This window comes from Mercurialis annua, linkage group LG3 (assembly GCF_937616625.2).
Source record: "Mercurialis annua linkage group LG3, ddMerAnnu1.2, whole genome shotgun sequence".
Taxonomy (NCBI): Eukaryota; Viridiplantae; Streptophyta; class Magnoliopsida; order Malpighiales; family Euphorbiaceae; genus Mercurialis; species Mercurialis annua.
In genome coordinates, this window is record NC_065572.1 from 64,817,734 (window position 1) to 64,831,178 (window position 13,445).

A 13,445-nucleotide genomic window follows, 5' to 3' on the forward strand; every position below is an offset into this window, starting at 1 on the left:
TGGCATGTGACAATCTTCTGATTTAAATAAGATTACAGGTTCAAACCGTCATTATAATTTATACAACTCATTAGAATTTGAGTTTAAAATTAACCTTCCGCAAAAGATTTTTAGTGTTTGTGCTGAGACTAATTTGAATATAAAAAAATTTAAAAGTGACGTTTTATAGTTGCATTCTATCGTCACACCAAATTATTTATCTTCCATGACGTATTTTTGGACACCTAAATCACTTTCAGTGAGTTGGTTCTGTCTCATTTTTCATTACTACAACTCCACTATACACTCCATATCAAACCCAAAAGAAAAAAAAAACTTAAAACATTCCTATTTTTTTTCTATGCAATTAAACATTGCTATTAAATATATGAATATCATTGAGGAAACTTTTAGCTTTCTTTTTCCAGGAATTGCACTGTCCATATCCTTTTCCTGTTCATCTTTCTTGCACTGAGCCTTCTTGATTACATACATACACGTGTACCCTTTCTCTTTCATTTTGTATGATCATTTCAGTGCTTAAATCTTCTAAAGTTTTGAGCTTTCTTTAATGGGTGCTCTTGTTTTGCTTCATTTAGTATCTTCTTGAATTTAATGGTGTGGATTACTTTTTTGTGGGTTTAGTTGGGGAAAAAGTAAGAAAGATCAGTTCTTTTTTGTTTTTTAGTTGTATTCATAAGTTGGTTAATTTGCATTTAATATCTTGAAGTTTGACTCTATAGTATTGCAATGCAGTCTTGGAATGAAAAAAACTTATCCTGCAGTTTTGGTAACAATGATATGGCTGTTGAGAATCAGTACTTTGGAGATTTGAATTATCAAGAATTAATGGTGAAGCAATTGCCTGATAATTCAGCAAGAATTAATGCATTAAGTAGTGGAATTGATGGTGGAAAAATTATGAATCCATTTATGGTTAACAACATGAATGGTTTTTCTTTAGAAGATGAGTCCACATCAAAACTTTCTAGCTCAATTGTGGAGTCAAATAGTAGGGATTCTTCACTTATTGATTTGAAACTTGGAAGATTTGCTGATCCTATTACAGAGGTTCAGAATTCAAGAATTAATTGTATGTCTTCATGTGAATCATGCACTCCTCCTAAGAGAGTGAGAATTGGAGTGAAATCTCAGAGTTCAGCTTATTGCCAAGTTTATGGATGTAATAAAGATTTGAGTGACTCAAAAGAATATCATAAGAGACATAAAGTTTGTGAAGCTCACTCCAAGACTTCTAAAGTTATAGTCAATGGAAATGAGCAGAGGTTTTGCCAGCAATGCAGCAGGTATATATGGTACTTGCTTATGAAGAATTCACTTTGAAATCACTGATATGTAGAGTTTTTAGTTCATTTTTTTTGTCTATTATCAAGATTAGGTAGTTGAAGTGATTGAAGTCTTCCTTGTGTTCTCCTATGTTGTATGGAAACGAAAATGCTGAAAAGTGAAATGGCGAAACCTTACCTTTACAAAAATATTGTTAAAAATATAAAGTTTTGGAGTTTCAGAAGCCTTTTCGCCTTTCGGTAATGGAAATGAAATGCCAAAAGGTTGGAATCAATAAGTTTTTGTGCAACATAGGCGTCCTGTTGTTTAGAATGTCCAATGGATAAATGAGATTTGCTTTTTTTTTAGATAGCCATTTTAAGTTTTGTTGATTCAAAACTGCAAATTTGCTTGATGTATGTTTCTTTAATAGGCTTGTTGGGTCTTTCGTTTTGATTCGGGAAACTAGATAAGTGTTATGTTAAAATTTTGATTCAATTAGGTTTTGTAATGAATTAGATACTCGACCCAAGAGTTCTATTCCTGCTATAATGTGCACTAGTTATTTGGACTGTACAGGTTTCATTTGCTGGCTGAATTTGATGATGGTAAGCGCAGCTGTCGTAAACGCCTTGCAGGACACAATGAACGTCGGAGAAAGCCGCAAGTTGGTATGCATTCTGGAAGGACTGGAAGGCTACTTCAGCCATACAATGGTACACATCTACACTACTGAAAGTTGTTTGATAGGACAAACAATTTAAACCCTTTATCTTTTGCAGCTATCTAAGATGCCTACAACTTTCGATTATGCTCTTTTAAGCTTATAAGCTGATAGAAAAATAATTATAAGTTCTTCAGTTTACTTTCAAATGAAACATAAAAATCTTGGAAGCTAGAAAGTAATCCTTGTTTCTGATACCGGAGAGGCTATATATGCTATTTATGTGCACCGTGTTGTGCAGATAATTCTTGTTTCCCGCAATGTGCCTAAAAGTTGTAGGATTGGAGTTTGGTTACTTGTTTTGGATTCAATGAGTTTGGTTACTTGTTTTTAAGTGATTTTTCTAGTAAAAATTCATGCTCAAAGCAAAATACGTAAATTAGTTAAAATGCAGCTCCTTGTGTCTAACTTGGCTAATTTAAGTAACTACGATAGAATCGTGCTCTAGATAATGCAGGATGATCAATAGACTAAGTTCTGATGCTTACTTTCAACATTACCCCAATGTTGAATCTCATGGTGAATGCTAATCTATTCTTTGAGTAAGCATCCGTTTTCCGGCTCTCACAAGCGTTTTTGAAAGTCCTTCCCTCCCCACTATTGTAGATAGGCAAAACATAAGTTCTTTTATAGTCATAGTAGTCTGAGACTCTCTCCTACACAATTGTAGTATAGCACTTTGTATCCTTGAGTCCAACATAATTATTCAAATTGTTTCTCATTTACATTATGTTTTCCTGAGAAATGGGCAGGATATCATTTTAGCTGTTTTGAAGGATCTAAAAGCTGTAACTTGAAGCAGGAACGGCAAGAAAGTTGCATTCCTAATTTACTATAATAAGTTTAGGAAATTGTCACAAGAATATCTTTGACATGATTGACCAGAATTTAGGACTTCGATTGGTGCTAACTAATTTTTGTATATTTGAAACTTGCACCGAGTAAATCTTGTTTTTTCATTGTAGATTGTCACATATTCTGTTTGCTTTTACAGCTTTATTGAAGTTTATGATATATTTCGTTTTCTAATTTGCACAGGCTATGCAACCAACAGATTTCAAGGGACTGCTTTAACATCTTTTATCTGTCAAGACATACTTCCTGCTGAACCGTTACATCCTGAGAAATATGGAACCAGTAATTGGTGCAGGACGATAAAAGCCGAAGATGGGTCGAATTTTACTCCACTATCGTCTATTCCATTGACAAGTGGGCATCCACATTCAAAATCCCTTTTCTCTTCAAACAACTTGGATAAAGTTTTTCTTACATTTCAAGGCATTGAAGGTACTAATGCAACAGCGAGCACCTTTAGCGAGAGCAATATCCGGTATCAACATGATCTAGGAGGCTCTAATTCCGGTTCACGTTCATTGATCCAGGACGCCTCATTAGGAAATGAAGACTTTGCTGCTTTTGATGCAGCATCAAATATTCAAGAACTATCAGGGATCACAAATGCTGGTTGTGCTCTCTCTCTTCTGTCATCTCAATCAAATAACTTCCCAAACCATTCATCGGGAGGTTCCGTGGCTTGCTCATCAGTTATTCCTGGAAGAAATACTCATTACAGTGTGAGCCAAGTCTCTGAAAAGCTGGTTCGAGTCGGTTCACAGGCTTCTGCTGGCAGGGTTCCTAACAAATTTGGTTCACCAGGAACTAGTTCGGCAGAAGGAAGCCGGTTGGGTTCAATACTGTTATCCGATGATGCCATCAATTTCGATATCACTGATGGGATATATCAAGGATCAAATTTTTTGAATTCCAAAGATAGCATGTCTGATGAAGATGGTACTACCATTGACTTGCTGCAACTGTCATCACAGCTTGAGCGAGTGGAACAACAGAGGCAATCCATGCATGTGAAGCAGGAAAATGATGTTTTCTGCTGGCCTCACATCACTTAAAATTCTCAATGAACAAGGTACTTGCATAGATCATTGAATACTATCAATTTTATCTTCTAATATGAGGTCATGTTGCACGAAAATGAAAATGCTGAAACAGAAAATACTGAAATAGAAACAATGAAAAACAGATTTTAGAAAAACAAGTTATAAATATAAAGTTTCAGAGTTCCGGAAGAGTTTTCAGAAACAAAAATGAAATATCCAAATATAGAACTCGACAAATTTCCATGCAACATAGGAGATCATGATTCATAATAATTCTTTGTGTAGAGATAAAGATGAAGATTTTCATTTTAAATTGGCACAGGGAGCAGGTCGAAGCTTCGAAAAGTTATATGCAGCTTCAGAAAGTTATATGCAAGATCTTCTAATGCAGCATGCATGGAAAAAAAAGTTGGAATGCAAAATATAAGCGTCTAATCTGTCCCTTCTCATCCGGTGATACTATCAGAAGATCAAAAGAGATAATTCATTTTCTAAGAACAAATATTCAATGTGCAATTCGCACTTGCGCAATCGGTGATTCCTAATTCCGCTCCTCTAAACGAAAAATCCATCAGCAAAAACAACTCCTATTGCTGCTTGACATTATTTAATATGATGATGCAGTTTATGAATTGTAGATTAAATGAATTTAATCTTCATTTACAAGCAAAAGCATGCTTGAATTATAATAAAAGCATAATTTCCTTTTAATTGCTGAAAATGTGTAATGTTTTGCAAGCTACAAAGCTGTTCAGGTTACATAGGATAATGCAGATTTTGATAATAAACATAAAATCAGAAGAGCATTTGCAGATTTACAATGGACAAGTACATAAACAGGGTTATTAGCTAAAATGGTACCAAAACTTTGTACCATGTATCAAAATGGTATCTTTTCTTTAATTTGTATCTTTTTGGTACCATTGTTTCATATCAGTTTTTTTTACAAATTCCGTCCATTTTTAATGACGTGGTAACCGGAGCAAGAATGTTGTTTTAATTTCTTCTGCATTTTTAACGACATGGCAACCGGAGCAATTTCATTTTTTGAAACGACATTATATGATGTGTCGATCTGATGTGGAAGAAATTAAAACAACATTCTTACTTTGGTTGCCACGTAATTAAAAATGGCCTGAATTTGTAAAAAAAGAAACTAATATGAAAAAAAGATGAAACCAACATTAAAACTTTCCTACTGATCATTTGAACTTGCAAACAAATGTTAAATATTAGGCCTAATTACTTAAAAAAACCCCACCTTATAATATTTTTTCGTTTATACCCCGACCTAGGAAAAAATTCATTTGTACCCTTTTTTTGATTTTTCGTTTTCAACTGTACCCCAAAATTTTATTTTTTGACAATTTATTTAATTTAAGGATGCAAACATTAAAAATAATTAAATAGAAGGATTATATCATCTTTTTTCTGTTTGAAAAAATACAAATAAGTCCTTCAACTTTAAAAATGTTTAAATAAATCCAACAAATCAATTATATTTAAATTTTTATTAAAAAACTAAATAAATTAAAAAACGTTTCCGACAAATCACCGTACTCTTTCAATTTATACACCGCTACGGATTTTTTTTTTAAATTATTTTTTTTTATTTTTTTCCGGGTCGCTCGAAAGGAGGAACGACCCGCTCTTCCTCCATGGAGGAGGAGCACAGATCTGCTCCTCCTTCATGGAAGGAGAAGCAGATCGCTCCTCCTTCCATGTCAGGGAGGAGGAGCGGGTCGCTCCTCCTTGGCAGGGAAGGAGGAGCGATCTGTCAAGGAGGAGCAGCTCTTCCTCCATGGAGGAGCCGCGGGCTCTTCCATGGAGGAGGAGCCGCGGGCTCCTCCTCCTCCGGACGGAAATTCGATTTTTTTTTAAAGAATTATATAATTTTACGGTTTTGTGTTTAAAAATTATTTATAGATAATACAAATTCAATAATTATTATAATTTTAATTTTATAAAGAAGAAGGTATTTTTGTATTAATAATAACATTAAAGTCTAACTAGAATATAGGTTAAAAAATGAAGGACTATTTTAAATTTTTTTTTAAAGAAAAAAAGTTCAATTTAGTACTTTAGGGTAGAGTTGAAAACGAAAAATTAAAAAAAGGATACAAATGAATTTTTTCTTAGGTCGGGGTATAAACGAAAAAATGTTATAAGGTGGTTTTTTAAACAATTAGGCCTAAATATTAAAAGAACACCCTTAAATTCAGAAGAGCATTTGCAGTCAGTTGTTGTATTACAATGGACAAGTACATAAACCATCTACACAAGTGCTCTTCTCCCACATACATTTGTTCTTGCAATCCTCATCAGTTTTGCATTGAATTGGTAAAAATCCTCTCTTTTTCTCACCAAATTCAATTGCGCTCGAAGACGGTAAACCTGTCGAAAGAAGTTCCGTTAATTTCCTTCAAAAAGATATTATATGTGTTAATAATTAATTCCCGTCGACACCGCAAACAATTAGAGTAGGTCTATTTTTGATAAAAAAAAATGTATTTTCTCTGGACCAATTAGGTTAATTTAGGCTGAGATAATTTGACTAAATGTAAATACTAATATTTTTTAAAATTAGTTAGGAAAAAGAGGATAAAATTATTGTATGAATTTCTAAGTATAAGAAAAAATAAGAAAAAAATTATTATAAACCCTTTCTCGTTTGAAAAAAGTAAAGTATGAAGTTACAAAATTATTTGAAAACAAATTTTTATTTTTCCAAATTTTTTTCAATACTCCAATTTGATGGGTTGAAATATGAGGATTTTAAATGATTTTCTATCCTTTGAAACTTATACGTAGACCTGTTTATGGGCTTGGGTATCCATCCAATCCCGGTCATTACGGCCGGATTTGGACAGTAATTTTCTGTCTCAAGTCCGGCCCGAACTCGAAAAAAGCCCAGTGTTTTATTGGCGGGCTCGGGTTTTTTTTTTTTATAGATTTTGCATGTAAGCCTATCCAAGTTCGGTCCTGCAAAAATATAGTGTTAGGGACGGGTTTGGGTAGAAATACAAAGCCTAAGCCATGCTCGGACCGGGCTTAGACTTATATAAAAAAATTAAAAAAGTCTGACAGGCCCGACCCAAGCCCGGCCCATGAACAGGCCTCATATGTTAAGTTTCATGTATAATTGATTAGCCGATCAAATCAAATTAAATATTTTTGGTTTGATTTTTAGTTAATTTATTTGGATGATAATTGGATTTGTTTTTTGAAATCTTGATTAATTTTGTTCGTTAATTTATTTGGATAATCATTGGATTCTTTTTTTGAAAATCTAGATTAACTTGGTTGACTCGATTCGAGGTATGAAATTTTGAATTGATCAAACTAATTGGATTATAAATATATAATGTAAAACTGTCTTTTTTTCTTTCTAAAAATCATACAAAAAATATTACGGTTTTCGACCGAACCAAAATATTACGGTTTGGTTAATTCGGTTTTGGCATAATTTTGATTAATAAGGTTCGATGACCGAAATTTTTGAAAAACCGAACAGTTTTAAAGTTTTAGGCGGTTCGATGACCGAACCGACCGTTGCTCACCCCTAATTTGTAGTACTCTTCCGTCCCAAAACTATAGAAAATATTTCTAATTTTAACTGTCTCAAAATATGAAATATTTCTATTTTTTTATGTTTTAAATGTACTTTTTTTATTTTGTTGTAAAAACTTCCTTAGTTATTATTATGGGTATTTTCAATTGAAACTTACTCATATAAACCATACATTTAATATCATAAGAGTTTCAATAAAAATGTAATTTTAATACACTAAAATGGTTTAGCATGTTTAGATTAATGTAATTGTATTATTGGAATAATAAATGAGATTAATCCAATTTTTCATAAAAAAATATTTTAGGGACTTTTATAAATGTTTTGATTTTTTTTTTATAATTTTGAGATAGAGGGAATATATAATTAAATATATTTCTTAATTCATATGTAAGTTAAAATAAACTTAAATTTTTCTATATTTTTAGGACGGAAAGAGTAATTTTCTATAATATTTTTTATTATTAGTTTTCTATAGGATTTAATATCAATTTTCCCCTAAATTTATATTTAATGAAGAATTAACATCAAAATTATTTTTTTATTTATTAATAATTAAATAAATTTTGGATATTCAGTTAATCTAGATAACTGAATGTACAAAACAGCCATTTTAGTATAGTTTGGTTTGTACATATTTTGGTTAAAGTTCAGTCAATTTGTTTTAAAAAATATCAACTTAAATTAATTTGTTTAGATGTATGAATCGACTGTTGCTTTTTTTTCAAAATTAAACGTTTTTTCCCATAAATGGGCTGAACAAATTATCAATCTCTTCCAACTCCCAATCTAAGGCCTCGCTTAGTTCGTTTTATAGCAATCCCCGGAAAGTTAACTTCCCGGGAAGTATAGTTCCTGGGAAGTTAACTTCTCAGCAAGTTAATAAATATTGCTTGTTTTGATTTTTACTTCCCGGAAAGTATGAAACTAATTTTTAATTAAAACACAAAAATGTCCTATGATAATTTTTATATAAATTTAAAAAAAAAAAAAAGTTAAGGTTAAATTAGAAAAATACAATAAAAATGCTAGGGAAGTTCTACTTCCTTGGGTTTTGATAGGGAAGTTACTTCCCTAGTCAAAGGGAAGTCAAACATCCAACTTCCCGAAAAGTAGAATGTATAAATTGAACCAAGTAAAAAATATTTGCTACTTTCCGGAAAGTACAACTTCCCTAACCTATTTACCCCCAACCAAGCGAGGCCTAAACAAACTGGCCGGTTCAAATTCATAATTTTTTTTTGAGAGAAAATAGATTTCAATAAATCAATCGCAAGCAGATACATTAGTGAGAAACTCAAAGAAGTGACAAAACCACTCCTGATGACCTGAAATGGATAATAATAAATTTTGAAAAAAAATAAACATTATCTTTTTCGATATTAGGTTAAAATTACTGTTTTTCTATATTTAATTTTTTTTAATATTTTAATTTCACATGAGATTTCAATTATCTGATATTTAAATAACAGTAATTATTTAAGAAAACATAAAGATAATTTTAATTTTACTCTAGCTGGAGTTGATAAGAATAATTATTTAAAAGTTATAATAATTTTCGTGTCATGAGAAAAACAAAAGTAATCACAAACCTGATGCAGTGACTAGTAGAAGTATGACCAGAAAGGCCAGCTTGAATGAAACATTCTCCATATTATGTGAAAACTCACCGTAGTTTTTGTTATAATAAGATGCTTTTATTTATTTATTATGTGAAAACTCACCGTAGCAAAGATTTATATATGGGAGATGAAGAAGATTTAGTAATTAATGAAGATTTTACTAAATTCATAATTTATTTTCAAATAAGGTTAGTAAATCTCATTCTGAGCTAGATTGCCCATATTTATACGTGAAAATTGGCAAGTAAATCCAAGAAAATACCTTAGTTCTTTTTTTAGGAAAAGAAATACCTTAGTTAATAAGAAAGACTCAATACTAGGGTAGCGGTCCATGTAGGTAATTTGTACACCGTTCATAGTAGTACGGTTTTTAAAATTAAAAATATAAACCTAAAATTTCAAACGGTTAACCATTTAAAATAGTTTGGTTTTTCGGTTTTGTGGTTTTTAACCATGTAACCATTAGAAAAATTAGAGACGAAAAAGTTGAAATTTATAGATAAAATTTTAAATATAGTCTAATAATTAAACTTTAATTTTCATTCTAGGTAAATATTTTATTAAAGAAAATAAATTTTTTTCAAAATATTATATATATATATATATATATATATTCTCCTAAAATAAAAATATATATCTACATAAAATATTTATGAATATGTTTCTGTGTTTAGATTTTATGTGTGTAGATTATAAAATGTATTTTATTTTAATTATTAAAAATGTATATGTATATACATAAAAAAAATTATAAAATTGTATATTATTTATGAACCTGTTAACCGGCTAACCGCGGTTTTTAAATCTCTAAAGCCTAAACCTAAACCACTAACTATAAAAATTAAAAATCAAAACCTAAACCTAAATTTTTGGACCGGTTAACCACATTTTCCGGTTCGATTTTACGGTTTCGGTTCGGTTAATCGGTTTGACATGTTTTTTTGCCCACCCCTACTCAATACGAGTGTTTTCTGACTGTATAGTGTAATAAAATCTAGAGGTGGGCATGGACCGGTTAACCGGTCCATAAAGATAATTTGTAAATCGGTTCATATAAAAATCTAAATCTAAAATTTTAAACAGTTAACCATTAAATCGGTTAACCATTTAAAACGGTTTGCTTTTTTAGTTTTGCAGGTTTGAACCATGTAACCATTAAAAAAATTAGATATAAAAAAATTAAAATTTATAGACAAAATTTTAAATAGAGTCTAATAATTAAATTTTAATTTTCGTTCTAGCTATTTAATTATAAATATATACATTTTATATATTTCTAATTCAACTAGAAAAATATTTTATTAAGCAAAATGAAGTCCTTTCAAATTTATATATATTTTTGTGTTTAGAATTTATTGAATATATTTTCGTATTTAGAATTTTTATATGTGTAGATTATAAAATGTATTTGAATCACTAAAAACATACATAAGTACATATATATAATATATGTATATATATATATATATATATATATATATATATATATATATATATATATATATATATATATATATATATTGTGTGTGTGTGTGTGTGTGTGTGTGTCTAAACTGGTTAATCGCGATTTTTAAAACTCTAAAATTTAAACCATTAACCATAAAAATTAAAAACCTAAATCTAAATTTTTATCCAAGTTAACCACATTTTTCAGTTTAGTTTTACGGTTTTAATTCGATTAATCAATTTGATCGGGGTTTTTTGCCCACCCCTACAAAGCTGTTCAGATTACATAGGATAATACAGATTTTAATAATAAACTTTAAATCGGAAGAACATTCGCAGGTTGTTGTATTACAGTGGACAAGTACATAAACATGGCTATTAGTTAAAATGGTACCAAAGCTTTGTACCATGTATCAAAATTGTACCTTTTCTTTGATTTTTATCTTTTTAGTACTATTATTTCACTCAGTTTTGTTATTTTTAATGATGTGGCAACCGGAGCAAGAATGTTGTTTAAATTTCTTCCGCATTTTCAACGACATGGCAACTGGAGCAATTGCATTTTTTGAAATGATATTATATGATGTGTCGATCTGATGTGGAAGAAATTAAAATAGAATAAGAATTCCCTCAAGTTCAAATGAACTTGAGGGGGTCATGTTAACAATTTACAATGAACGGTGAAGATTAATTTGATTAAACTTGTATTTTTTTAATATATGCCGTTCATTTTTTAATATTAGTGATTTTAATATTTTTATTTTTAATTATTTTTATATAATATAATATAGAATATACGAGGGAATCAATACCCGCCCGTACCCAATCCCTGGACTAGACATGTTCATGGACTGGATTGAGTTTGGCGGTCTTTACTAATGTTTATATAAATCAAGACTTAGCCCAAGCTCGGTTCAGGCTTTATATTCTATTCAAATCTTGCCATTATACTCTATAAATGCAGGCTCGGGCTGAGTTTTACAGGCTTACATGAGAAATTTCAAAACAAAAAAGCCTGAGCCCGACCATAAACTTGCTAGCTTTTTTCAGACTCGGGCTTAAATTTAAAACACAAAATAAGTGTCCGACAGACCGGATAATCAGACCCATGAACATGTCTACCTTGAACCAGTGATTTATTTGTTCTCTTTCTCAAAAAATTACTTAATTTAAGCTTGCACATTAATCCTTTTGGACTAACTAATACATTTATTTAATGTTAAGACTGAACCCAATTTGCATATATTATGCATTTGTTTACAAATAAAATGTCATTTTCTTCAATCGATCATGTAAGTAAATTTTTTATAATTTTTTTTATTTACATCAAATTTAATTTTTAACTTTTTTAAATAGTATAAAATTTATATATTAGTTTTAAATATGTTTTTAGAATTTAAATAATTCATATATAATATTTATTATATTTAATGTTAAAATAATAAATAAAATGTATTGTTGTGTCACAATACGAGTCACGTTTGAAGTACGTAAAGCGATACTAACTATATTAAAAAGAGAGCAAACACCATTAAAAAATAAAGTCAACATTGTATTAAATAAGGGCAAATGTGTAATGTTTTTATAAAATTACTCATTTTACATAAATTTACTAAATTTCTTAATATTTGTCTTTGTCCTAAACTGTTTGTGTCATATTTTATTTTATTTTTTGAGATTCAAGTATAAAAAGGAAAGAGTTTGAGAAAGAGTCTACAAATGGCTTTATGGATTCATATTTTCATCTTACTTCTAATTTGTCCAGTTAAATAATTTTTTACGAATTCATTATAATTTTAATATATAGAAAAATTAAAGCTAAAATAAAAAATATTACTTATAACAAATATAGTAGTACTTTTTATTTATGAAAAAAATCTAATGATATTAAAAAAAATTTAAAATTTCTATATCCATTTGTTGTGTGTAGAATATATTTATTTTCATTTTCATTATTTCTATACCCAACTAATATATTATCTATAATAATAAATTTTAATAGTATAGTGTTAGTGACTTGAAATGTTAGTGATTTTAATATTTCTAATTTTCATTATTTTTATATAATATAATATAGATTGTAGAAGGGAATCATATCCGGCCCAAAACGGGTACCCAGACCTTGGACTAGACATGTTCATGGGCTGAGTCGGGCTCAGAGGCCTTTACTAATATTAATATAAATAAAGATTCGGCCCAAATTCGGTTTGAGCTTTATATTTTCTATTCAAATTCGCCCATACACTCTACAAATACGGCCTCGGGCTGATTTTTACGGGCTTACGTGAGAAATTTCAAAACAAAAAAGCCTAAACATGTCCATAAACTAGGTGACTTTTTTTAGGCTCGGGCTCGGGTTTGAGACACAAAATTATAGTACAATTCCAGCCCTAGAGGGACGGGCCTGGGTGGGCAGGTTAGGTACTCAGGCCCATGAATATGTCCACCTTGGACCACAGATTTCTTTAGCCGCTCTACATAAAAACTAGCATAAGAGACATAACTTAAAAATTTATATTATAAATAAACATAATTAGTTATTTTTATTACATGATAAAATTTATTTGTATTAAAATTATATTTATACAAACTCTAATTCTTAATAAAATTATCATAAAGTTAGTTTCAGAATAAAGAAAAGGAAAAATTTTATATTTTAAATGTTGTTTTTTGCAGTTACATCCTTTGAAGTTGAAGATAACCAATGTGAAAAAGATTTCTATCAAGTAGGATGAACCTCTAAATAATTGCTGAAAGAAATGCTCTAAAATATTGTATACAATTAACTTATGTTTCTAAAATCATATTACTCTAAATATATACAGGTCCTCTCATATATATTGAAAATAGAATAAGAATCATTAAACTATGTTGGCACTAAAATAAATGACTAATATTAAGATACTTTTATATAATAAATT

At 29.8% G+C, this 13,445-nt stretch overlaps 1 protein-coding gene across 2 annotated transcripts; it reads left to right on the plus strand.

Moving 5' to 3' along the window:
- Positions 1-221: 221 nt before the first annotated feature.
- On the plus strand, positions 222-4,596 carry LOC126672013 (squamosa promoter-binding-like protein 6). Of its 2 annotated transcripts, XM_050365894.2 has the most exons (5): positions 222-635; positions 736-1,286; positions 1,846-1,982; positions 3,029-3,914; positions 4,208-4,596. In XM_050365894.2, exons 2-4 carry the CDS (start codon positions 781-783, stop codon positions 3,895-3,897), a joined length of 1,512 nt encoding a protein of 503 aa, XP_050221851.1. In that variant the 5' UTR covers positions 222-635; positions 736-780; the 3' UTR covers positions 3,898-3,914; positions 4,208-4,596. The 2 variants fall into 2 exon arrangements, with proteins under 2 accessions (XP_050221851.1, XP_050221850.1); XM_050365893.2 differs by having other exon boundaries at positions 222-1,286.
- Positions 4,597-13,445: the final 8,849 nt, after the last annotated feature.

Coding starts and splice junctions, on each gene's coding strand:
- LOC126672013 (XM_050365893.2), top strand. CDS start 730: ATGCAGTCTTGGAATGAAAAAAACTTATCCTGCAGTTTTGGTAACAAT. Junction 1,287..1,845: donor TTTTGCCAGCAATGCAGCAG/GTATATATGGTA, acceptor TGGACTGTACAG/GTTTCATTTGCTGGCTGAAT. Junction 1,983..3,028: donor GCTACTTCAGCCATACAATG/GTACACATCTAC, acceptor TAATTTGCACAG/GCTATGCAACCAACAGATTT.